Source organism: Myodes glareolus, chromosome 2 (assembly GCF_982192425.1).
Source record: "Myodes glareolus chromosome 2, mMyoGla1.1, whole genome shotgun sequence".
In the NCBI taxonomy this organism is placed as follows: Eukaryota; Metazoa; Chordata; class Mammalia; order Rodentia; family Cricetidae; genus Myodes; species Myodes glareolus.
The window spans coordinates 69,907,566-69,934,386 of NC_142027.1; the positions used below are offsets into that span (position 1 = coordinate 69,907,566).

At 38.6% G+C, this 26,821-nt stretch overlaps 1 protein-coding gene across 1 annotated transcript; it reads left to right on the plus strand.

The window, feature by feature from the left end:
- The first annotated feature begins 372 nt into the window (after positions 1–372).
- Ppp1r2 (protein phosphatase 1 regulatory inhibitor subunit 2) lies at positions 373–24,689 on the plus strand. The gene is made up of 6 exons (XM_048453974.3): positions 373–750; positions 10,049–10,156; positions 13,677–13,754; positions 14,295–14,389; positions 19,418–19,585; positions 23,150–24,689. Exons 1-6 carry the CDS (start codon positions 629–631, stop codon positions 23,194–23,196), a joined length of 618 nt encoding a protein of 205 aa, XP_048309931.1. The 5' UTR covers positions 373–628; the 3' UTR covers positions 23,197–24,689.
- The last annotated feature ends 2,132 nt before the right edge of the window (positions 24,690–26,821 follow it).

The following is a 26,821-nucleotide window of genomic DNA, read 5'->3' on the forward strand; positions in this document are numbered from 1 at the left end:
CTACATCGTTCAGTCAGCTAACGTCTCTTATCTTTGGGGAATGAGGTCACCCTTGAGCCTCAGTTTTCTGGCATAAAACAGAAATAGTAGCAAGGCCTCATATGGCGATGGGAGCGAGTGATTGACCACCCAGCAAAATCAGCCAGCCAGACTGTCCACTGAAGCTTTACCCGCTCACAGTGCAGCTACTGCGCCTGGCCGGCGGGGTAACCGGGCGAGCACAGTGGAGCGGCGGGGAGGGGAGGGGCGGGGCGGGACGAGAAGGGGCGGGCCTAGAAGGATGGCTTTCTTTTCGCCCCGCCCCGCTCTAGATATCGCGAGAGGGCGGGCCGAGCTCGGCTTGGGCGTCCGCGTCGCTCCCGCGCTGGGGCATAAGTCCGGCCTCCTCGGCGGGCCGCGGTCTACTGTGCCGGCGGCTGAGGGCCGCCCGCCGCGCGGCGTCGCCTGTGGCGTTGCGGTCATTGTGTCGTGACGGTGACGCCGGTAGTGGTTTCCGCGACAGCGGGTGCGGCTGCTTGAGCCCGGCCTGGGCTCCGCGGCCGCCTGGGGGTCTCAGCAGCGCCCACCCTTTCTCCTCCAGGACCCCACGCCAGCAGCGACCCTGAGCCGACAGCCGGAGCGACCGGCAATGGCGGCCTCGACGGCCTCGCACCGGCCCATCAAGGGAATCCTGAAGAACAAGACTTCTGCGGCTTCCCAGGTGGTGGCCTCGGCCGAACAGCCCCGCCGAAGTGTCGAAGAGGAGCTGAGGTGAGAAGCCGGGAGACCGGCCAGGAAGTCGCTCCTTCTCGGCGGACGGGCGGCCGCGGGGAGCCAACCTCGGCCCTGCCCCTCCGGCCGCGGGGTGGAGCGGGGCCGGAGCCGGCACGGGCTCCGTCGGCCGAGGTGGCGTTTGCCGTGTTTTATTTGTTAGGTACATGTGTACATTTTAAACCTGGCTTTTGAACTTGGTGCCCCTGATTCTTTAGAATCAAATTGAAGTTTCAAAGCTTTAGCTGTCAAGTTTTTATTGTTCGTTACCCTAAGCCAAGGTAGCTAAAATATTGCGGCAGAGGAGTTGCTTTCTTGCCCTTAAATTTCAGTCTAGGTTCAGGCTAGTGAGATGAAAATTAAAACACACACAAACCCCATTCAGCATCTTCCTGCATCCTCCCAGTTCCTGGTTTGTCATCTCCGCACTAAGTGAAACCAAACTTTTAAAGTCACTGATCTGTATTTAATGGGAAGTTATTATATTTTTGTACCTGAAGCTAGAGTTTTGGTGTTTTCTATTTGGGGTCCTGTCCCGTGTTTCTAAAGCTCTTCAGAGAGAAGCAACTTAAGATTTTGACATAAAGCATTGTGTGTAATAGTAAATAACTGGACACCACCCAAGCTCCATTAGTGAGAACTGGTGAAATATTAATTATGGTACACTTGTATAATGGAACAATATACTGGCCTGAAAAGAGGTGTTTTGACTACAAAGAAGGCTACCAAGGGTTCAGTGCTCAATGAAAATAATGTACAGTATGGTGTCTAAGATATAACTGTACCACTGGGTCAGGCAGTAAGGGGGCTTAGATACTATGAGTTACTAAAAATAGAAGAACTCTTGCATTCGGAAATAAAGCTTTAGGAGAGTCACTGAAATTTGTAGTAGTAGCATTAAATGAGGATGCTGATGAAATCTATTAGAACTAGGGCATTCCTATATTAAGGATCTAATTTAGAGTCTTAAGAGTAACTAGCTGGAAACAAATTTAGGGAAATTTGAAGAAAGTCCCTTGTGTGAGTTCAGCTTAGAATTGTGGCCTGCAGACACTAGAAAGGGACTTAGCCTTGCTGGACAACGCCCCCACCTCATTCTTTTGGTTTGACTCTTAACCTTCCTTCTCAAGTTTTCAACCTCTGCTTGGAGTAAGCTGCTTTAAAGGGATTTGACAGTGGTTGTAGGTCAGGAGAAAAACAGAATGCCAGAACATAACAATACCAAGAAGATCAAAATGTTTAAAAATACCTACAGAAGGCATCTCCACAGCCTGATTATTAAGCAGCAGGATTCTCATTGACTTTTATGTTATCCAGGTGAGCTTTTTTCCGACCGCCAAGTGTCTTTTTCTGCCTGCTTAATGTCCATGCATTCTCAAATGTGATGTGCTGTAATCTAAAGCACGGTATTAGAGGTTTGCCTCCCCTGACTCCCATGGTTGCCTGAGATTTACATTCAGATTTTTTTTTCCTTGATGCCACTAAATGGGACTGGATCCATTAGACAAATCGCTTCTTCTGAAAGAGTTCCTGGCAGGGCAGATTGATTTAAAAAGGGTTTCATAAGCTAGTTGACTGATTGCATTGACTGTAGTTGTAGCCATATAGCAAGCCCTACCAAACTCTAATTCATTGAAGTTCATGGTGTATGGTTCCAACTGGTAAAAGATAAGCCTTTTCATAGTCCCTGTTGGAACATTGTAAAGTAAAGAAAAAAATTATAGAATTAAAACTGTTATTGTCACAATTCATGCAAGCAATATTAATAGAGCCTCTTTTAACAGAAATGATAATATTGTAGTTTGAATACATTTGAAACAAACTTTTTATGTTTATACTTAATTTAATTAAAATCAGTACCCCCAGTCTGATATATAAAAAGACTAAAAATAAGTGGCTCTTGCAATTATGATGTCCTTAGAATCCAGAAACAAAAGGTAGCATGCCAGTCTAACTGGAAATGGTAGAGCAGTGCATAACACAGATGGCCATCATATTAATGTGGAAACAGCCAGAACTCTAAGGGGATTGCTTTACTCTAGTAATTGTATTCTGTATTGCCCCATAGATGCTAAGCATTGTTGCAAGCCTTGAGTCCTTGATCCTAAGGGAAATAAGGGATTATGTCCTCTCAAGTCTCTGGTCATAAATTGTCATCATCTGATCATTACTTAACCTTGTTTTATGTGTTTCTACTTAAAGACACCATATTTAATATATAGTGTTTATTAATTGGCACTGAATTCATGGCCAGTAGCACTCACGCCTGGATGAAGTTTATCCATTGTAAGTCACAGCATGGCCTTCTTGCACTTAGGGACACTGGGCAACACTTGACATTCGGGAGCCACTCACCAACAGAAACAGAAACGTGCATGGCACTAAGTAGACCTCAGAATGCATACTTGTGGCTAGGATGTAACCCAGTGGTAAAGTGTTTTCCTCACATATACAAGAACCTGAGTTTGATCCCCAGCATGGAAACAGAAGAGAAAGAAAGGAAGGCACATGGTTGTATGAACAGCAGACCATGTGATGTACGTGTATCAAAAGGTCAATGAAACTCGTCCTTTTGTACAAGGAGTTCAGGAATATATGTTAGTAATTAGTAAAATCAAAGAAGACTTATACGGTATGAGAACTGAAAGCAACAAGCAGAGCCTTGCCATATTTGGCCGCAGCTGGCAACACGTTCTGTGGACAATTCAAAGTTTTCCTACTCTGCTGCTGTCTTGACCATCCAGTAAACCACCCTCACTATTGTTTAGATTTAGTAAGGAAATTCCCAGATAGAAAGCCTGCAAGTAAGTGTGAAGCCTACCTTTTTTACATGCTTTTATCGTGTCCAATGCAATTGCTTCATCACTATCCCTCTCATCTGCCCCCAGTTACTGAAGGGTGTTACCTTATATAGGAGTAATTACTGACAGTTTTTCAAGTGCACTTCAAATATTGCCATAATTCATGCATACTATTGGTTGTATTTCTTAAAATGAATGTAGGGGCTAAGGAAGATGGCTTAGTGGATAAAACATTTTGCTGTGCAAGTGTGAGGACCTATGTTTGAATCCCTAGAACCCATGTAAGAAGACAGGATAACATGCTCACCTGTAATCCCAGTGCTTACTGCTTACGTAGGGTAATGGGAGGCAGAGACAGGAGAACCCTTGGGTTCCCAAACGCTTGAGCCTCAGCTAACCTGGCACACTCTGAAGAAAAGAAATAAGGATGCAGTCTCAAGGAAGGCAAGAACTGCACCCAAGGTTGTCCTCTGAACACATACGCACACATGCACATACTCACAGTTTTTTTTAAAAAGGATAATGTATAGGTAAAGGGAGGTTTGTAAATTTTGCATTGATATTTCAAAGCTCTGGTAAATTCATCTTTTAAAATAGTCTTTGGTATTTTGATTGATTTTAATTGAGTTCTTTTCAAGACTGATAAATCAGTATTTGTAAATTTGTTAAGATTTTATGCTCTAACTCAGGTTACCTCTGACATTGCAGTTCCCCTTCCTTACCCCAGAGACACAGAACAGGTATGCACCAGCATATCGGGCAGGTGTCCCCAGTGCTTGTTCTGAGTGAATTATTAGCTATTAGTTCCTGTGAGTCGTAACATTTGCCAGATATTAGTTTTAGGGGATTAATTAAAATGGATACACTCCACAGTTTCACATATTTAGGCAAGTTAAGTACAGCACATTGCAACATGGTACCTCCATTGCTCAACTGTTTTGAAAACCAATGTCCTCTCCTGGGTTTGTGGAGTTCCCAAAATTGTTTCAGGATACCTCCAATGTAGTGCACATCTTACAAAGGCTAACGTCTAGAGCTAATGAAATTAGATCAGTTCATTGAAAACATTGCCCCATTGATTCAAAGAAACTACCACCAGAAAAAGAAAAAAGAATCCTATGATTATAAGGTGCTATTCATTTTAAGGTATATTCTTTTTCAGATATGAGTGAAAGTGATTGTTTACAGTTATTAAAAGTATGTTAAATGTTACTAAATCCTATTTTAGGGAGAAATTGTAGTGTAGTGCTTAATCTGAATCCTGTCTGCTACTAGTCACTGATTTTATTAGTTCTGACTGTCAATGAATTACCCATTTTAATCTATAGATTGTACATCTTAAATGAGTTAAAATGCTCAGCCCAGGACCTTACTCTTAACTTTGTTGTTATAGAAATGTAGAAATCTAATTGTTCACGCGTCTCAGATTCCTTTACGTAGTCTGCTAGCCACCTCAATCCAGATTCTGTTGGTAGTTTTTTATCTGGTAAATTCAGCTTTTTAAAATTGTGTTTGAGGGAGGGATAGTGAACCACACAATCTCAGTACTTGAGAGGTGGAGAGGTACAAGGAATGAGAGTTCGGGGTCAGCCTTGGCTACGTACTCAGTTCAAGGCCAGTCTATGCTATGTGAACCCCCTACACCCCAAGGTGCTGAATTCCATTTTGTCTCCTTAAGTATGTGGAGTGTTAAAGTCAAAACTAAAATTAAAAGGTTATTTTCCAAAAGTTGCCTTTTGTTTGCTTCTGCTTGCTTTATTGTTAAGTCTTAGTTTAACTTAAGTTGTGGTATCAGGCTTCAAAGTCTTGAATCTTTTCTAAAAACAACAAAAAAACAACAACAGAAAAAAATCAAACCAAAAAACCTGTTTATTGAAATGTGAAATTAAAGTTTAATACTTTGAAGCAAAACCTGGCTTGCCACTCTGAGAGCAGTGGAAAGTATCAAACAAGCAAGCAGAAACAAGAAGTACTGGGAGACCTTTGAGATGGCAACATTTGAACTACCCAAGTGAAAGAAGTAACTTTTACAGAACAAGATGTAAACAGTCTGCAGCAGTTTGGTCACCTGTGGGAAGGGTGAAACCGGAACCAGCAAGTTTGGCTATCACAGCAGATCTGCCATGACCTGGTACATTTTTATCTTTGGAATTTCTGACAGAAAATGGCTTATAGTTGAATTCAGGCTGCTCCTTGAGTTTTTAGACACTGCCACTGATATTAATTCCACTGAAACCTTAGGAATGCTAATTTCCATATCCACTGTCTCTATTGACAGTTCTTCTCTTCATTTGCTTTTTACCTAAGAATTCTTAGCGATTTTTTGAGTCTGTTTCACTTTCTTTTTGTTTATTTGTTTTTGTTTTTCAAGACAGGGTTTCTCTGTATAACAGCCCTAACTTTCCTAGAACTATAGCTCCATAGACCAGGCTGACCTCGAACTCACAGAGATTGCCTGCCTCTGCCTCCTGAGTGCTGGGATTTAAAGGCTTATGCCATCACTGCCTGGCCCCTGTTTTACGTTCTTAATTTTAGTGTCTTCCCTTTAACTTCAAGATAATCTTTCTTGGATTTGAACTTGAAAATTTCTAAAAATTTCTTTTCCTCTTAATTTTGTACTGAGGAAATGAAGGTTAGTACAGCTTTAAATATGTAAGACTTTAAATTCCATTTACAGTAAAGCATGATAAATGGAGAGCAGACAAGAAAAAGTCGGGATTCAGATTTATTGTAGTTGCAGATCAGGTAAATTCAGCTTTCATGTATAATGTGCTTTTGCTAATCTGAAGAACTTGGATTTGCTGTGCAAAGGCTGCAAACAATTCATAGAAGTAAAGTAAGCATTTGTCATGTTACCTATTAGATAATGCGCGATAAGAAAAAATTAGCTTTAAACATTACTTAATACTCTGTAAGTTAGAAAAGCACAAATAACCAGTCTTAGAAATGTCTTGGCAACAATTGGTGACATTATAAATGGTCTTTGTTTTGTTTGTTTGTTGGATATTTTGTTCTTTGCTTTTGTTTTTGTTTTTTCTTTTTGGCTTGGTTTGGTTTTCGTTTTCGTTTTTCAAGATAAGGTTTCTCTATGTAGCCCTGGCTGCCCTGGAATTAGCTCTATGGACCAGGCTGACTTGAACTCAGAGAGATTTGCCTGCCTCTGCCTCCTGCTAAATTCTGGGATTAAAGACATGGGCCACCACCATCCCACAGAAGTGGTCCTAAAATTTTTTTTTGGGTGCCAACTACAGTGGCCCATACCTAGAATCGTGGCTGTTTGGAAGGCTGACATAGGAGGATCACTTGAATCTGTAGACTATTGTGGATTGCACGGTAAGAACCTATCTAAAGAGAAAAGGATTATTTTAGCAAATTATCCTAAAATCATCAGCAAATAGAATGTATGAAAATGCTGTCTCTGCATGTCTTAGATTAGTGCATAGTGTTAGATTAGATTACATTTAAATATCTAACATTAGTTAACTTATATCAAATGTTCTATTTAGTTATTAAGGCAAAAAGACAAAAGTAGCTTATTTAATATAGTATATAGTTTATGTATTGGTGTATATATTTACATATTAATATATATTTTTATTTATGTATTATATTATTTAGTACATAGAGTGGAAAGAAAATGCAAAATTCCAAATTATTAATGTTAGTGTAGTGGGATTATACTTTTAAATTTTATTCTTAAATTTAAGAAATGCAATTTCTGCTTGTATTCTATGTTTTTCTTTCTGTCATCTTACAAAACAAATTTACAGGGTGTCGGTGTCTCTTCCCTCATATTAGAAATACTCTTTAAATGCCAAATATCCATCTAAATTGTATCTTTCTTTAAAAAATATGTGTATGGGTGTGTATAAGAGAGAAATAGAGAAGAGAGCTCATACCCACACTTGAGCATGCATATGCAAATAACAGTTTGCAGGAGTTCATTCTTGCCTTCTACCTTTTTGAAGTGCAAGGTCAGTTGCTCTTGCTTCTACAGACTAGTTCGGGAGACTCTCCTGTCTCCATGTCTTTACGTTACACTGGGACTACAGACACCTGCCACTGTCTCTTTTTACCTGGGTCTGGGCATTGAATTCAGATAGCTAGACTTAAGAGGGCTAGTGTTTTACCTACTACTAAGCCATTTCCTTGGTTCCTTCTTTCTTTTTCTACCCATGTAAGATGATGTTATATGTAGTTCAGCATTAACATTTAGAAATTTAACATCATTTAGCATTGTTATCACCATTTGTTTTCTTTTGAGATTAGAAAGCATCCAGCTAAGTCATTAGTATTTTTAATATAGTTAATCATAATTCACATTCAGAAAACTGTATTAAATGTAAATTTAGAGCTTAATAAAATACTATACATGCTGGCAGTGGTCTTGCAGGCCTTTAATCCCAGCACTTGGGAGGCAGAGGCAGGTAGATCTTGTGAGTCCAGCCTGGTCCACAGAGCTAGTTCCAGAACAGCCAGGGCTATACAGAGAAACCCTCTCTCAAACAATGAAAAAGTAGTGTACTAGGGGCTAGGGAAATGGTTCAGTTTCTAAAGCACAAGCATGAGGAACTGAGGTCTGATCTCCAACTCCCATGAAAATGACATAGTAGTATGTGCCTGTTTTCATTGTGTTAAGGTGGACACAGGAAGGATTCCTGGAGCTTATTCTTAAAGCATAAATCAATTTCAATTCTTTTTCATTATTAGTATCAGAATTGTTTTTATGTTTTAAACCTTTTTAAATTAAAATTAGTTTAGATTTATTTAGTTTTGTTTTTCAAGTGTATGGGATTTTGCCTACATGTATATTTGTGTACCACATGTATGCCTGATGTGATTGGATTCCCTGAAAATGGAATTACAGTTGAGCCACCATGCTAAGAATAGAACCTGGGCCCTCTGAAAGAGCAGCAAGGCATCTCTGCAGCCCCTCTGTGATGCAACTTTCTTGGACTGCCAACCAGCTCCCAAATCTAGACATGGAGACTTATCAATTATGAAAGCTCAGCCTTATCTTATGCTTGTCCTACTAGCTCTTATAACTTAATTTAACCCATTTCTCTTCATCTACATTTTGTCTCAGGGCTTTTTACCTTTCATTTTGTCCTAATTTTCTTGCTTCCTCTGAGGCTGACTGGCTGGCCCAGGGCATAACCCTCTCCTGCCTATTGACTGATCAGCTTTTTATTAAGCCAATCAGGGGCTTAGGCAGACAAGGTGAAACAAATGCAACACATCTTTACATAGTTACACAGTGCAGCATAAACACATGTAACACCTTTACATAGAAGTATTCCACAACTATGTCTTAATTCTTTAAAAGTGTGTTTCTTTTCACTGTGAGCTTCCTTGGGATGTGTCCATGAACAGACTGAATTATTTGCTTTTTAAGCAAATAATATTTAATAATTTTTAAACAGATGTAGTAGCAGGCCAAAATAGAAGGCCTGCTTAATTGTTTTAAAGATATTTATTGCCATGCAACCCAGACAGCCCAAGTTCCTCCCACAAGTTTCATCCTTTAAGCTCACATAAAAGATGGAAGAGAGAACTGACTTTTTCAGCTTGTCCTCTAACCCCTCACCTACCCCCATTACATATGCACACAGCAATAATAATTTAAAGACAGGGTTTCTCTGTTTATCTCTGGCCATCGTGGAACTCACCTTGTAGACCAGTCTGGCTTTGAATTCACAGATTTCCCTGCCTCTGCCTCGAGTGCTAGGATTAAAGGTGTGCGCTGCCACCACCCGGCTCCAGCCAAATATTTTTAAAAATTGAGTCTTGTTATAGGAGAAAGGTGGATGAAACTGAGCATGAAAGCAATTGAAACTTCTTTTTAAAACTCATTCTCTACTATGACAAGTGAAATTGAAAATTTGTTTTAGAATTTTTAACCAAAGATTTTAAATTTTAAAATCATAAATGTTATTTTTACTTTGTGGATGTGTTTGCTTGCCTGTGTGTGTACTGCATGCAGTGCCCTTGGAGGCCCGAAGACTGTGTTGATCCTCTGGAACTGGAGTTAAAGATGGTTGTGAGCCTCCACGGGTATAATGGGAGCTGAAACCTGGGTCCTCCACAAGAACAACTGCTCTTAATTACTGAGTCGTCTCTTGAGCCCTGTTCCATATCTTAAATATTGTTTATATTTCATGCTGTTTTGTAATTTTTTTCATGGATATAATTTCAGTTGCCTTTGTGTGTTAGGTGGTGGGGCTGATTGCAAGTAAATAACTTAGTGCCACAGGGTGCACACTCATAATTTATTAAAACTGTATTTTGTACATTTTATCACAGTGAAAATGTAATATTCTTAATCTGAAGGTTAGAAAATAAGAGACCATGAAGTTAGACTCACCTGCATGTAGACATGTACGATTTTTTTTGTTGTTAGTTTGTTTTTGTTTTTTGAGACAGAACTTCTCAGTGTATCAGTCCTTGCTGTTTTTAATATGTTTACTAAATGCTTTTTTTTCCCTTTTTAATTTCAGTAAAAAGTCCCAGAAGTGGGATGAAATGAACATCCTGGCAACATATCATCCAGCTGACAAAGACTATGGTTTGATGAAAATAGATGAGCCAAACACTCCTTATCACAAGTAATATAACGTAGACATATTATCTTTTGTGGCTTGTTTCCATTTGCATTGATATAATTTCTGAGTAACAGAAACTTTAAATCTGTTTTATATTTCTCTCTGTCTCTGTGTGTGTGTGTGTGTGTGTATGTGTGTGTGTGTGTTTGGAGAAATATTTTTTTCATGATTAATTTTTTTTATTTTACATACTAACTACAGTTTCCCCTCCCTCCTCTCCTTTTGTTCCCTCTCGCACCTCCCCACCCACGCACTTCTCCTCCATCTCGATTCAGAAGGGGTTTTATATTTCATGCCAGAGTGCTGGCTAATGGTCTGCCTGAATACATTTTTGTTAATAGTGTGTAACTTCACATTATTGTTGTAGTGGTGAATAAATATTGCACCTGGGTGGTGGCTAGCTGCTGGTACACACAAATAAGTGAGCTTTGTCTTCTTTTTCATTGCTGTGATTTTTATTTGTGTGTATGTATATATGATGTGTGGAAGTACGGAGGAGGCCACAAGCTCAAGTTAGGTCTCGTGGAGCTGGAGTGGAGGTGGTGTGAGCGCTGAGACTCCATCTCATGTCCTGGCAGCAGCAAGTGCTTTCGACTGCTGAACCATCTTTCCAGCTCCAAATGTTGAAAGGAAGATGAGATTTGAGGGGTTTTTTGTTCCCCAAGTAGAAATCGGAGCCTTTCTTTGCATAAAAAAGAAAGCTACATGGAAGACAGATAGTTTTGTATTCTTTTGTATGATGTTGTAGTTTTGATAGTATGGATTTGGCAATTATAAATCTCAGAATTTTTATTTTTTTATTTTAAGATATGATCACACATTGTATTTCAGGCTGGCTTAGAATTTACCATATAGCTCAAGCTGGCCTTGAAGCCAGAGTAGTTCCCTGAGTGCTGAGATTACAGGGTGTGAGCCATTAGGTCCAGTTAAAATTTTAAAATATAATTGTGAAGTGATATTGTAAGCAGTATCCAAAAAGAGACAAAAATAATGCAATAATAAGCATTATGAGACAATACAGATTCTAAATAAGTAGAACACTTAAGATTAGGACTTAATCTGTATTGAAAAATATTTTCAAAGATTTGTTTTTTAATCAAAGTAAGACCAAGTAAATCTGTAAGTCATGTGCTTTTTTTTTTTTTTTTTTGCCTGCCTCTAGCTCCCAAGTGCTGGGATTCAAGGCGTGCACCACCACCGTCAGCCAAGTCATGTGGCTGGGTTTCATGAAACCTAGGCTAGACTTGAACTTACTGAGGAAGATTTTGATTTTCTGATTCTCCTGCCTATATCCGTAGTACTGGAATTACAGGACTATGCCCAGTTTATGTGTTCTCATGGATTAAACTCAGAGCTTTGTGAATGTCAGATGTGAGTTTCATCAACGAAAATGCTATCTTTTAAATGAACAGGACTTAGGGAGATAATGTGATGCTAACAGAAACAACTCAATACACATAAAATACACATAAAAATGTTAAAAATCTGTGACAGAAAGAAATAGTGAAACAGAAGATACCGATAATAAAACTAAATAGTAATGAATTCCAGAAAGTTCATACCCCTTCATTAAACCAAATCCAAAGTTGGGATTTTGTTCCTTTTCAATAAAGCGGGTAGCCACCCCTCACCAAGGATAGCTGTCCTAAAATAACTCAGATCAGACATGAGAGGATTGGGTGGCTTTTTGTTGTTGTTTTTGTTTTTTCCTGATAACATTTAAAATGTAGTCAAATCTGAATGGTAGACGTTTCATTTTGTTCTTCCATACCCATATATCCTTATTGTAGAGCTGCAAAAATGTAGCTTGGTCACTAACAGGCTTGTCTATGCATAGCGTAGTTAGCTTTTATCAATTCAACACTCAGTGCTCCCGTTACTTCCATGAGATTGGTTTTTTGTTTGTTTGTTTGTTTTGTTTAACAACAATAACAAAAATGTTTTTTTTTAAAAAGATCATTTTAAACTAAAAATCTCATTGTTGGTTTATATTCTTTTATATATACACACAATTCATTTGTAACCCATAATTTTCTGTTGAACATTGCTACAAGTCAACAAATTATATTTCTTATATTCTACTCTACTTAAATATTAAATGTTTGTGGGTTTATTTCATGTTTCCTTGGATAAATGTATAACCAGCAGGTTTTTATTCACTAGGTGTCTAGAGTCTGTATTAGTTTGCTTTCTTGTTGCTTTGACCAAGTAACTGGCAGAAGAGAACTCGTGAGGGGTGATTTCCATTTCTGTTGACTCAGGGCTCCAAAGGATCTTGGTGTCTGTCCGCGGTAGCTTGATCCCATGCACTTGGGGTAGAACATCATTAGAGGGAATGTGTAGTAGAGAATTTAAAAATTCTTTTTATATTTTTTGAGAATTTTATATATTTTGATCATATTCTTTCCTCCCCTTAATTTCTTCCAGATTCTCCCCCTCCATTCACCAAGTTCATGTTCTTTCTTTTAAAAAAAAAATCAATGAAGTCAGTGACTTTTTTCCCCGCAACTAGGTCCTACCTCCTGCCTTGCACAAATTTCTACAAATGCTATCCTGAATCCTTCAAAGACTTAATCTGCATTTGATCAGAGCCTTCATGGTCTGATATTCTCTGAGAAAGTAATCACAGACTCCCTAGAGCTGAGCTTTACTGATTCCCTGGGCACTTTTGTTGTTTTAATTGTTTTTTGTCTCATAGATTTGTTCATGTGTTGGCTGTTCAGTGAGATAGTTGGAGGGATACGAAAGAGCTACAGATGGGTGCCCCCCCCCCAATCTCAAGAGTAGAGGAGAAGCTTGTGTGCAGTGGGCATTCCTGAGTCTGTCTATCCTGCATTCTGCTTGGGAAGCTCTTTGGAGGGTTCCCACATAGGAGAGGCCACTTGGCTCGGTTTCTGTACATTTCTTAATCCAGCGAAGTAGGCAGCCAGAATTACCCACCATAGGATCTGTTTATTTTTCCTAGTCGTATGTCTGTGTAGACCATTTCTTCCTTAATGGTGATAAACACAAATTCTAAACCAGCTCAGCATTCCCACTGCCTAATTGTGATTCCAGTAGTCACAAATTTGGGGCCAGCTGGGCTGCACAGCAGGACTCTTCCCTCTCAAAATACTAAACCAACAAGTGGGTTATTTTGCACTATTTGTCCATCTGCCTCATTGGATAGAAAATTGACTTTTTTAGTTTTTTTTCCCCCGGATAATTTGAGTTTTCAGTTTTGTATGGTTGCTTTTTTTTCTTGTTAAGCTTATATTATCATTTTTTATGCTTGAGGATTGAACTCTGGGGCCTTATGCATGTCTGACAAAGACTCCACTGAGTTACATTCCCAGCCCAGTGACATGTATAGTAGAAACTATTTTAAAGTTAAATTTCAAAGATGACAACAAAGTTCTAAATAAATTGTTACTTTAATTAAATAAAATTGTGTTTTCAGTCTTGATTTTCTAGCTGTACAATTTTATTTCATGTATCAGTTTTAATAATGTGCTTGTTAATAGAAACATGCTTGTCATCCTAGTATGATAGGTGATGATGAAGATGCCTATAGTGACTCGGAAGGCAACGAAGTCATGACTCCAGATATCTTAGCTAAGAAGTAAGTACTAAAGCATTTCTGTAGGAAGTTTTAATTGTGCAAAGTCAAAGACATTTGCTGTGTTCTGCTTGTACATTTATAAACAAAAGACTAAGCTTACCTAGGTTTGGGTTTTTACTGACAATTGAACCCAGGGCTATGTAGTAAATATTTGCTTTACCACTGAGTAAGATTCCTAGCCCCTAACTAGATTTTTATAGCAATTATTGCAATCTTGTTTCTTGATTAATATCAATCTAAACAGGAGGTGGCAAGGTTAAAGTGCCTGACCCTGTGGATACTTCAGTCTCTTTATATCCCGTCACCTACATGGTAAAGATATGAGAAAAACAAACATAAGTTCCTGTTGTTCACTGATTTCTAGCACCTACCCTGCTGTCCTTGTTGCTTATATCCATCCCTACTTTTCCTTTTGCTTTCTTCATCACTTATAGCTAGAATAGTTATTTATAATTTTGGAGTATATTCATGACTCAAGTTGAATGAGACATTTAAATAGTACAAGTCACAGTTACTAATTTCTTCATTAATATTTTATAGATTAGCTGCTGCTGAAGGCTCAGAGCCAAAGTATCGGGCTCGGGAACAAGAAAGCAGTGGAGAGGAAGATAATGACCTCTCCCCTGAAGAGCGAGGTAGGTAATTCCTGCAGCTGCCTTCAGTATGATGCTAATAATTTTTGTGAAAATAAATGTATTTGAAGATTGGAAAATTACTTGCATAGTTAGGAAGTGGTGGGCAGGAAGCAAAAAGCAATAAAAATAGAACCTGTAATTCAGATTCTACATATGTGCATTTTTCATGTAATAGTATTGCCCCCTTGATTAAAATAAGGTGGAAGAAATACTACTGTCGTCCAAGTATTTGCAGGTATTCCTTTCATTTGTATTTTTTAGTGCCCGATAAAAAGAAAGATACTGAGTAACTACTTATGAAATTAATTATTTTAGTGTCGTTGTATTTGAATGATCTTCAAGTGGATAGATTGCCTCGTTTGTTCCTTTTCTGTTTTAAGATAGTAGTAATGCAGGGCTGGGGATGTGGTTTAGTTTGGAGAGTGCTTAAATAGCATGCACAGAGCCCTGATTTTGAGCCTTGGCACAAATGAACTGTTTGTGTTGTCTATAATAACAAAACTAGAGAGGTAAAGGCAGAAGTGCAGAACCTCGTTCTGTAGTACATGTATGGTCATCCTGAGCTACTTGAGATCCTGTGTTGAAGAAAAAAAAGACAGTGAAATTTATCCAGAGAACCAAGATGATAAAATATAGGATGAAAATTGTATAGGTCTCGTGGAGCACAGAGTAGTGATGACTTAGAAGAGAAGCTAAAGAAGCCCTCATTGCAGGATGGAAGAGGCTCTTGTGCTCAAGACAGAACATGTGTAGTTAAGGCAGTACTGCCTTTGTGTGTTTTGTTTGCATGGAACACTGGTCAGATAGGAATATGTTTTATCTTACTGTTTTTTATACTTTTTGAACCATGTGAAAGTATTATTTTTTTCAAGATAAAATTGGGCTGGAGAGATGGTTCAGTGGTAAAGTATGTGTACTGTTTTTCCAGGGGACCAGAGTTGAGCAACTATGTCAGATGGGTCACAACTGCCTTTAACTTTAGCCTTGGGCACACAAACACAATTTAAAAAATAAATATTTTTAGTTTATGTAAAAGAATATAAAATGCCCTATTGGCCATTGGTATCTGCAGGTTCAACACCTGCACATTTAACCAACGATGATTCAGAAACATTTGAGGGAAGAAAAATGAACCCATACTGAACCAGGATAAACATCAGCAACTATTTACATAGCATTAAACATAGAAATGACTGAACATGTAGTGCGTGAAGGTTATATGCAAATACTACACCATTGTACATGAAGGATTTGAACATCTATAGATTCTGATGCCCTTAGATGTCCAGGATCCAATCCCTCAGGTACTGAGGAATAACTTATGCATAGTTGTCCCATCCTCTCTTTTTTTTTTTTTTTGTGGGTGGGGTGGAGGGACTCAAGGCAGGCTTTCTCTGTGTAGCCTTGACTATCCTGGAACTCACTCTGTAGACCAGGCCGGTCTGGTGTGTCATCATCGCCTTGTGTTTCTCATTTTCTTCGTAGAAAATAATCAAAAGCTCGGGATGTAGCTCGGTGGTAGAACACTTGGGTAGCCCTAGTGAAGCTTTTTGGCAGACTCTCAGCCCAAGCTCATTATTGGCATTAGAGAGACTCTGACAATAAATAGCACCAGGGGCTGTTGAAGAGGGTTTCAAATAAAAATTGTTACTAGGGTTTTCTGTATTATTCTCCCAAAACTTTTATCTATTAACTGTAGGGTTTTTTTTTTTGACCTACATTATCAGTTCTCATTAAGGATAATTATCCATCAGTTTGTAGTTCCATGAGTTGAGCTGCAAGGCATACCATTTGACCTATTAATATAATTTTATTAAGTGATTTCCTACTAATAGAATTTATATAGGCGTTTTTCGCCTTAAATATTTACATGTCTAGAAAACATTTTGAATTTACAGGTGACTTTTTGTTTGTTTTTTTGAAACAAGGTCTTAAACAGTAGCCTAGTCTTGCCTTGAACTTATAGTAATCTTCTGCCTGGGCTCTCCAGAACTAGGCTTATAGCTGTCAATAAGTACTACTTTTTAAACACATACTTGTTATTTTATGTGTATGTATGGGCACTTGAGCCAACACATGATACAGTCAGGTGACAGCTAATAAGGAGTCGGTTCCCTGTGTGGGGTCTGAGGATTGAACTCAGGTTATTAGTCATGGCAGCAAGCACCTTCCACCTGCTGAGCCGTTTTAACAGTGCAGATACTCTTTTTTTACTAGGCAGCACTGGCTGTCCTGGAACTCAGTAGGTAGACCAGGCTGGCCACAAACTCAGAGATCTGCCTACCCCTGCCTCCTGAGTGCACCACTACACTTGGCTATCCCAGATATTAAGATAAATCTAATGTGTATTACAATAATTAAAATTATTAGCTGTGGAGTCTGAGAAATACAATTTTGTGCTCCAAGTCTGATACTTTTTTAAGTTGACTAATTTAAAAAAAAAATTAGTTCTTTGTTTGACAGTGCATACCTGTGGTACTAGAGTTACGAGGCTGGGACATAATGATCTATTGAGCCCTCAAGTTCAGGACCAACCTGGGAAGTTTAGTGAGACACCCCCCCCATCTCAAACAAACAGACTAAGCTGTTGGTGATTATTAAATGAAATGAAGTATTTAATGCACTTAGCACTGATCATTTTGTATTCGAATTGATCAGTAAATGCACTAGGGATAATTCCAGCAGTTGGGAGGCAAAAGCAGACTGATCACTATGAGTTCAAGGCCGGACTGGTCCAAATAGAGAATTCCATGCCTGCCAGGGCCACATAGTGAGACCTTTTCTCAAAAAAACAAAAAACAAGCTAATCAAAATAGCATTATGGAACTTTCTTTTACTGGTCACTCACTGTTTGTCTAATAGACTTGAGCCCAGGATTCAGTCCCCGGTACTACAAGGTGGGGAAGGACAGTTTTATTTTTAGTGTGAATATGGGAAAGTAGGTTACTAATATTCTATGGATGAGTATGAGAATTGTTTCAGGCATTTAAAAGTATTACCATCTTTTTAAATATTTTGTGACTTACAAAGAGTAATGTGTATTTATATTTATGTTGAAAATAATAGATACATAAAAACTATGTATATAAGTTAAATCATAAAAAGCATTGCTAATATAGTGAGAAACCAGAAAGCTTTGACTTGGAGTAGATAATTATATCTCACTACCTTGAAACTTTTTACAAAGATGAAATGACATTGAGTCTGTCTTGGATAAACTTGGATATGTGATTGTGTTAGCAGCATAGTAAGTGCAGAAACAAACTATAACTTGAAATGTGATTCAGTTCTGTAGTTTTGTGTGTGTGTATATGTGTGTGTGTGTGTGTGTGTGGTTTTTCAAGACGGGTTTCTCTGTGTAGCACCTTTAGCTGTCCCAGAGTTAGCTCTTGTAGACATGGGCTGGCCTTGAACTCCCAGAGATCCATCCACCTGCCTCTGCTTCCCAAGTGCTGGGATTAAAGGTATGCACCACCACTGTCCGACTGTAAAAACATATTTTTAGAAAAAAAAAAATCTAGCTAAAAAAATGTTAGTAATCTCTGGGTGTCTTGCTTTGTTTTGTTTGTAGTTTGAAGATTAGATTCATAAATACTAGACAAGGAATCTGGCCACCTCTGTCTCCCATTTTTGAGTGAGGTTATTGGAAGTAATTTCCTTTTACAATTTCTGAGTAGGTATTACTTTGGTGAGTTAAGATGTGGGTGGATATTAGCTTTGCCTTCACATCATCTGAATATTTAAAGATACCTAACTGCTTTGGTACATACCTGTGTACCTAGCTACTGAGAAGGCAGAGATAAGAGGACCGATGGGCCCACGATTTCAAGACTAATATGAGCAATATGGTGAGATGACCCTCCCCCCATCTCAAATGTGGTTTTTTTGCTTTTGTTTTTGTGCGCTGTTTTTTGAGACAAGGGTTTCTCTGTGTAGTCCTGGTTGTCCTGGAACTCACTTTGTAGACTAAGCTAGCCTCGAACTCAGAGATCTGCCTGCCTCTGTCTCCCGAGTTCTGGGATTAAAGGTGTGCTCCAGCCTTCTGTCTCAGAAGTATTTTATGTAAGCAGAGGAAAATAAATAATGACTGACAAGATCTTAATAATAGAACACTTGGTAATAATATAACACTTGAAGGGAATTAGATCTTAAGAACTTTGAATATCCTTATTTTGGTGATGATTGTGCTATTTTGAGATTTTAAAATCATTGATAAAGCAAGGATGATGGAATTTTAATTCATTTCATCGACAGCTTTATTTTATTAATTCATTTTAAAGTTAGTTTTATTTTGTGTGTATGAGTGTTGTATGGATGTGTACTCCATATGTGCCCGGTGCTCAGAAAGGCCAGAAGAGGGCACTAGATCCCTGTGGAACTGAAGTTACTGTTGGTTGTGAGCACACGTGGTGGGTGGTGGTTAAGGCAGCAAGTTTATTTTTTGTATTTGTGTTTCAGTGTAAATTTATCCATGACCTGCTACAGGATGTTTGGCTTTTTATATGGGTGCTTGGGTTCAAATCTTAGAATTCTTTATTTCTTCATGAACAGTTCAGTGAAATTCTGTTAGTAAAATGTGGCAGGTGTGTTGAGTTGCCATTAATTATGTTTCTAAAGTCATAGGAGTTTTTTAAACTGATACGGATTTTTAAGAGGATTTTTGACCTACATTATCAGTTCTCATTAAGGATAATTATCCATCAGTTTGTAGTTCCATGAGTTGAGCTGCAAGGCATACCATTTGACCTGTTAATATAATTTTATTAAGTGATTTCCTACTAATAGAATTTATATAGGAGTTTTTCCCCTTAAATATTTACATTTCTAGAAAACACTTGAGATTTTGTGGGATGTATAGTCTTATTACAAACTACCTGACTTTGCCATTGAGCACAAAAAATAGTCTTCAACTGACAACAAAAACTTTCAAGGAAATTTAAGTGAATATAACTGTATTATACACAGTGGACTCTGACCAGTCCCCAAGTGCAGACCTAAGCTCACAGTCCTCTTTCAAATCTTTTGCAGAAAAGAAGCGACTGTTTGAAATGAAAAGGAAGCTTCACTACAATGAAGGACTGAATATTAAATTAGCTAGACAGTTAATTTCAAAAGACCTGCATGATGATGACGATGATGAAGAAATGTCAGAGACTGCAGATGGAGACAACATGAATATTGAAGAGTCAAATCAAGGTCAGGTGCTGTAACCGTGTCACTCGGCCTGTGCTGCTCTATGCCTAAGATAGTGTGCTTCCTTTGCTGGAGCTTCTGGAATTCTTCAGGAAATTATGTCAGTGTTTCTACAGTTTTAATCCTTGGGTTCAGTTTCAAAATAAATTTATGCCTAAAATTAATTTGTTTAAAACCATATTTTTTATTTGTTTGGCTTTAAAGATATTTTGCTTGACTATATGAAGTCATGTTTTTTTTTTAACAAGAACATCTAAATTAAAAGTTTAAAGCATTTTACTTGTTTTTGTTTTGTTTTGTAGTGTTGAAAGTTGAACCCAGGGCCTCACTCATACTATTAGAAATCATTTAAAGAAAGCAGCTTTTGTTTTTTATTGGGGAGTGTTGTTTGTGGGTATTTTATGTGGGGTTTGGTTTTGGTAGGATGGTCTTGTCCTGTGACACAGCTGGCCTTGAAATCACAGCAGTCTTCCTGTCTCAGTCTGTACTCTTCCAAGTACTGGGATAACAAACATGAACTGCCATGTTTTGCTCAAAAAACGTGTTTTTTTGTGTAACATGAGGGGCTGTTTGTTTGTTGGGTGTTTCTGTCCCGCCCAGTACCCCACAGCCGGCAAGCCCAAAGAAAATCACACAAAGATTAGTTATAAAGTTAGTTATAAAGCTGATTGGCCCATTAGGTCTAGCCTCTTTCTGGCTAACTCTCACATCTTGATTAACCCATTTTTCTGATCTATTTTAGCCATGTGGCTCAGTACCTTTTTCAGCTGGCAGATCACATCCTGCTGCTTCGGTGATCTGGGCAGGAGTGGCAGGAATCAACCTCCTCCTCCCCAGAATTCTCCTGCTCTCCTTGCATTATTTCCACTTCCTGTCTGGTTTTCCCACCTACACCTCCTGCCTGGCCAATCAGCATTTATTTAAAACATGATTGACAGAATACAGACAATTCTCCCACACCATTTTTGTATGGAAGATTTGTTTTGACATTCCTGTTGATACAAAAAGTACGTCATCTTTGCAGTGTTGCTGCTATATTTTTTGTTTTGACTACTTTTTTTGTTTTCTTTTTTCCCCCTTAAATTTAAATTGAGATAGAACCAAGCTGTGAAGCCGACAAGAACTTCACTCCACTCTACCTCCCTCAGCCTCCAAACGCTGGGTTCCAAGTGCCCACCATCACATCCAACTTTTTTTTTAATGTCCATTTCTTTAAGTCTTAGACTACTTTCTGCAGCCTAGCAATTATAGTCATAGGGAATATATTTTATTTCATTTGTTTTTGAGGTGCAGGATCAAACCCAGGGCCTTACATATACCTACCACTGAAGTATATACCCCAGCCCCTAGTTCTTGTCATTTGTTATTCTGTGTTTAACAAAGGTGAGCCAGGTATGGTAGCACATATCTGTAATTCAGCACTAGTGTTGACTCCAGGATTGCTGTGAGTTCAGGCCAGCCTGGATTAATAGAGCATGGCCTGTCTCAAAAAAATGCAGTGACTGTTATGTCCATCTGTGATTGAAGATGTTATATGTATTCACGACCTTTTCTTGTGCTCGTTTGTTTGTTTGTTGTGGTAGTGTAATTTATCTGTGGTGCTTAAACTGATTCAAGTAAATAGTTGTTATATTTTAATGCTTACTATGGAATAGTAATTCTGTGATATGAAATAGTAAGTCATTGTCTCATTACAGTGTAGGATTACAATATTTAACTTGAACAAACTACATCCTAGTAGCCATCAAATCTTTCTCTTCCTATTATCTATTTTCAATTGATGAAATACTAGGGACTGAGGTGTACTTCAGTGGTAGAGCACTTGCAAACATACAATGTCTCCTAATTGCCCTGACGTCTTTGTTTCCCACTCCAGCCCCTTAAGTAATTTCTCATCAGCTTCCTTCAGACTTTCACTTTGCTGCCAGCTCTTCTGTGCAATAACAAGTTAGGAACATTCCTCATTTGCTGCTGAAATTCTTCCCCCAACTCAACACAAGGACTAAAGAATAAAGAAAAATCAATCTTAATCTCTCTTTTCTCCCACTGCCTCTCTCCATAGCTTTTTTCCCCCAGAAACATTTTTAATTGATTGTTTGAGAATTTTACATGTATTTTGGTTGTATCTACTCCCCAGGTCTTTGAACTCCTCCCATACTACCTCCAGCCACACACATTCCCAACTTAATGTCCTCTCAACCCACAGAACCCAGTTCATGCTACCGGCATGTGCATAAGTGTAGGGTCATCCACTGAAACGTGGGCAACATCTGAAGAAAGCTGACTCCCCCAGCAGCCATCAACTGCCAATGTGGGGAGTTTGTGACCCCCTCCTCCATGCACACTGGGATGTTGACTGGCTTGATGTTAGCACACAACCACAGCTCTGAGTTCCTGGGTATGATGGCTTTGTCATGTCCAGAAGACACTATTCACAGCAGTCTCCCTAGCTTTTGGTTCTTGCCAGTATGCTTCTGTGTTCCCTGAGCCTTGAGGGAGACAAAGATGTCACTTTTAGGGCTAGCCTCTGGCCAGTTGTGGGTGTCTGTACTAAGCACTGCTACATAAGGAAGTTTCTCTGATGACAATTAGGGTGCACTATCTGTATCTAATGGCTCTTGAAAATTAGCTTTTCTTCATCTCTGCTTATAAAACATTAAACTTCATAGACTATATATAGAGAGAGATTATTTTCCCGGGCAAGTATACTAGAATATAAAGTTTTGTATTAGTTTCTGAGTTTTCTGAAGTAGAAACTAAAGTACCCTCACATAGGAGTATAACTCTCATGGCATCATAAGAGTGCACAAGGATGGTTGAAAACAAGTTTCTCATCTATTCTTCGGGTCTTAACACTTCTTAACCAAAAGCCCCATGTTCTGTAAAACTTACTACTTTTTAAACATGAGCAGTTTCCTTCATCTACCCTTTTGCTTCATGCCTCCATTTGTTTCTAAAGTTAGTATTGTATAATTGCCAGGTGATGTGAATTTTTTAGTATCAAATAATTGGAGCTGTTAAACAGCTTTCCTCCTACGATTACTCACACCAGCGTCCATTCTGAACCCATTTGTCCTGTCTCCACATACATTCCTACCTTTATAATGTTTAATGGTATGTTTAGGGTCTTTCAAATCCGTCTAAAATAGCCTACATGAAGCACACCTTACTGATTTATTAAAGTTTTTATATTTGCTTATTAGCCATGCCAGGGAAAGAGTGATTAAAATCAGGTAATTTCAGAGTTGGTCATAGTTTTTCTTTGCTTTAATAAGTATCTGAAGAGACCAGTTAAAGAGGATTGGAGGAAGGGGTTCACAGTGTCAGAGTTTTCTGTCACCATGGGCCTGTGGTGAGGCAAAGTGCATCCTGGTGACCAGGAAGCCAGGAGGGCCAGAGCACAGTGTAGCCACTGAGACAGTGTCCTGTTCCTCTAGCTTGAGCTCTTTCTCCTTTCTAGTACTTCTCAAGTAGAATCGACCCTCAGCACATGAGCCTGTAGGCAATTCATATTCAAACCGTAATAGCAAATTATACTGATTTTTTTTTCTCCTTTTATCTTTGCAGGATCTACTGCAAGTGGCCATCTGCAAAACAAATCACAAAGTTCATAAAAGAAATGTGTTCAGCAATGCAGTCATTTGTCAAATACAAACCTTGTTACTATACTACACTGCTTCTTGTTCTCTACAATTCGTGACTTATGTACCAAAATACACACCAGTTATATATTGCCAAGAATTAAGTGATAACCATAGAGACTGGTTAGATGGACAATGCCTAATTAATGCATATATTCGTGTGCCTCATATTTCACCAGAAATACAGTGTAATGTCATTAGTCCAAAACTGCTTTACTTTTGTAAGAACACTGGTTAATTTGTATATGATATTATATAGCTTTTTATGCTTTAGATATTAAATAATGTCATTGGGGGAAACTAATTTATTTTTGTCACTTCTAGATGATGGTACCTCTTATAAAATGTTTGGAGAGTAGTTTGATGTTTTTTCTTTTAATCAAAAGCCTATTGGTACAGTGGGATATATAGGTGGATAAATATTTAGGCAGAAAGATATTTTTTAACATTTATCTTTAGCTTATTTTGGCTAATTGAGAAAGTGTTACTGTTCATTTTCTGATTGATGACCTTTAAAATTCCTGATTTTCTCTGTTCTCAGAAGGAAAGGAATGAAATCTTTTCCATTCAAACTGGTTTCCCCCACTCCCAACCACACTCGAATAAATTACCAGGTTAAAGTTGCACTGACTTCTGCTCTGCTTGTTTTGGTAGGCTGGGCAGACTTCAGATGAGGTTTTGAATAGTGTGTGCTAGCTCAGCGTTCCCTTTATTTATACACCTGTCTGAACCTGCTCTTGTTTCCTACTCCCGTCTGCTTATATACATACAACTGTAAAGATTGTTGTGGGATGGCAAAGGCTGTTGGACGCGAGAAACTCTTCTCTCATACTCTGTCATTTGCTGCAGTAATGAATTCTCACTTTGACATCTGCTAGTTTTAAACATGAAGGAAATAAATGAAGTATGCATACCACAGCAGGGCAGCTAAGCAGCCTGATCTCTGTACGTCTGATTGACAGCTTGGTCAGGAAATTGCTAATAGTTCATTTCACTTTAGACCTTAGAAAACTATTAACTTAGGCTTTTTTGCACGATGAAAACTTTTTATGTAATCAGAATATGATTGTTCCTGAATGTACAGACAGAATTATGCCTGAACATTTTTAAATTGAAAGATCTGGAGGAGTCCCTGCTTTAAGAGAATATGATAATACACACTATAACAGATGGACTTGATTCCTCGAACATGGTAGAAATTATTTGGATTTTTTTTTTTCCCCTGAGAAGAAAAATATAGTTCCTGTGTGTCTTAGTTTAGTGATGATTTCCTTTGTGGTCATTTATTTGTATTGTAAGTTTTTGGTAGCACCAAATGAATCTGTTATATGACAGACTTTTAAAATAACTTCTGTATATTATATATATGAAATGGCTTTTATTCAGCAGCTATCTTCCACTTTCAATTTATGGAACTATGATGTCAAAATAAAAAGAAGTGGGGAGAGTCTTTGCTGTTAGAAGAATATGCTTATTTGGAATGTCTTTTTTCTTTTTTTAATGGGATCAAACCAGAGTAGTTCTGAAATGTTAGTACAATATTCTAACTTAACATTTTAACTAGTGAGCCACTGGTGTACACACTAAGAAATGTATACCTCATCTTTGTAAATTAAGCCTGTTTGTGGGGTGTGGAAATTCAGTCTATATATGTGTGTGTGAATATGTTCATGTACCCAGACCTCTGCTTTTAGTTTTTATCTTTTTGTGTTCCTTTCAAATTATTGTTTTATTATTGTGTGTGTCGGCATGGGGGGCGGCTATGATGTAATTTTGTGCACCACTTGCATGCAGTACCTATGGGAACCAAAGAAAGGTGTCTGTCAGATCCCCTGGAACTGGAGTTACAGAAAGTTATGATTTCCCATGCGGGTGTAGGGAATTGAACCCAGGTCCTGGAAGAGCATCCTCCAATGAGTGCCCTTAATTACTGAGCCATCTCTCCAGCCTCTCCCTCCTATTGTGTACTTATACTCTATTTCTGTGAAAGTAGCCTATTGTACAGTGAAGAAAAGGTAAGACGTAAACATCTGATTCTTAGTGTTTTCTATAAACTTTCCTAAAACTTAAAGTCACAAGTAAGATTTCTGGTTTCACAAAGGCGATCCTGTTCAGAGGAGTATGATAGGCCTACTATAGTAGCATGTCTGTAGGATTTCAGGTAGTCAAATACAACTGAATAAGTGTTCCCCCAGGACATCAGAGAGATGGCTCACTTAGTAGAGTTCTTGCTGTGCAGGCACGAGGACCTGAGCTTGGATCCCAGCACTCAAAGGCTACATATGGCCATACATGTCCAATTCTAGAGCTAGGGAGGCAGAGATAGCTGGATCCCTGGAACTTGCTGTTCAACCAGCATAGCTGAATCAGTGAGGACCCTGTCTCAGAAAATAGGGTTGAAGAGGACACCTAATGTCCATCTATGGACTCCACGAGTGTGTGCATCAGAACATGGAGACACAGAGTACTTCATCAGATCTTTAGTTGTAATTGACATTTTAGGGGACTGTTGAAAACAGTGAATTTTTATAGGCTAAAGATGGTGTTGAAGGGGGCGAGTATCTGCCTAGTATGTTTAAAGTCCTGGGTTTGGTTCCCCATCATCAATGGAATGGTGGTTGGGTCTGGGCCCATACGATGACTTCAGTGGGTCAAAAAATTTGTCACATAAACCTGAGTTTGATATCCAGAAAACCAACTCTCAAAAATTATCCTCTGACCTCCACACATATGCCATGGCATGCAGCCTGCCTGCTGGTGTGTGTGTGTGTGTGTGTGTGTGTGTGTGTGTGTGTGTGTCTGTCACATGTAAGCACATGCTTGTACTTGATACTACTGGATGTGTACTTTTGTAAATTTTTTTAGATTGTATTTTTACCTTCTATACTTAACACTTTTGTATCACCCCAAGTAATCATTAACTCATCACAAAGTCAGTGGGAACAGTAGTTTAAAACATGAGCCAGGTAGTATAAATGATCGTTAATTTAAGAACTTAAGTTGAAGTGTAGAGCAAAATGCCATTTCCCCCTAAACTTCATTTTTAAATATTTCCCCTTTATTGGAATGCACTATACATATTTTAATGGATATAATATGAAATTGGCCTGTGTGTAGATTTTTTGTTTGTTTTTGAGACAGGGTTTCTCTATGTGGCCCTAGCTGTCCAGGAGGCCAGCTACTCTGGAGGCCAGGCTAGCCTCTAACTCAGAGATCCATCTGCATCTGCCTCCCAAGTACTGAGGTTTAAAGGCATGCACCACTACCACCAGCACCCACCGTGGCTAGATTTTATTTTCTTTTTAACCAGCTGTCTCCATTAAGCAAGTATTGTAGATACCTGGGTTGATCTTGGAGTTCAGTTTAGAAATGATACCAGGAGCTGGGCATGCTGTTACTGCCAGCTACTTGGGAGGTTGAGGTGGAGGATCACAAGTTCAAAGCTAACCTGGGCAACAGAGTGAGACTATTATTGAGAACCTGTTTGCTCTTGACCAGCATTGTATTAGGCCCTTATTTCTAATCTTTAAAACCACAGGAAATGGGCATTCCACCTTTCACAAGTGAGGAAGATGCTCTCACTAAAGCTGTTCAGTTT

What these genes read in the sequence shown, in the direction of transcription:
- Ppp1r2 (XM_048453974.3), top strand. Translation starts at nt 629, where the DNA reads ATGGCGGCCTCGACGGCCTCGCACCGGCCCATCAAGGGAATCCTGAAG. An exon ending in AGTGTCGAAGAGGAGCTGAG is followed by an intron (nt 751 to 10,048) that starts GTGAGAAGCCGG and finishes TTTTAATTTCAG; the next exon opens with TAAAAAGTCCCAGAAGTGGG. An exon ending in CCTCTCCCCTGAAGAGCGAG is followed by an intron (nt 14,390 to 19,417) that starts GTAGGTAATTCC and finishes AATCTTTTGCAG; the next exon opens with AAAAGAAGCGACTGTTTGAA.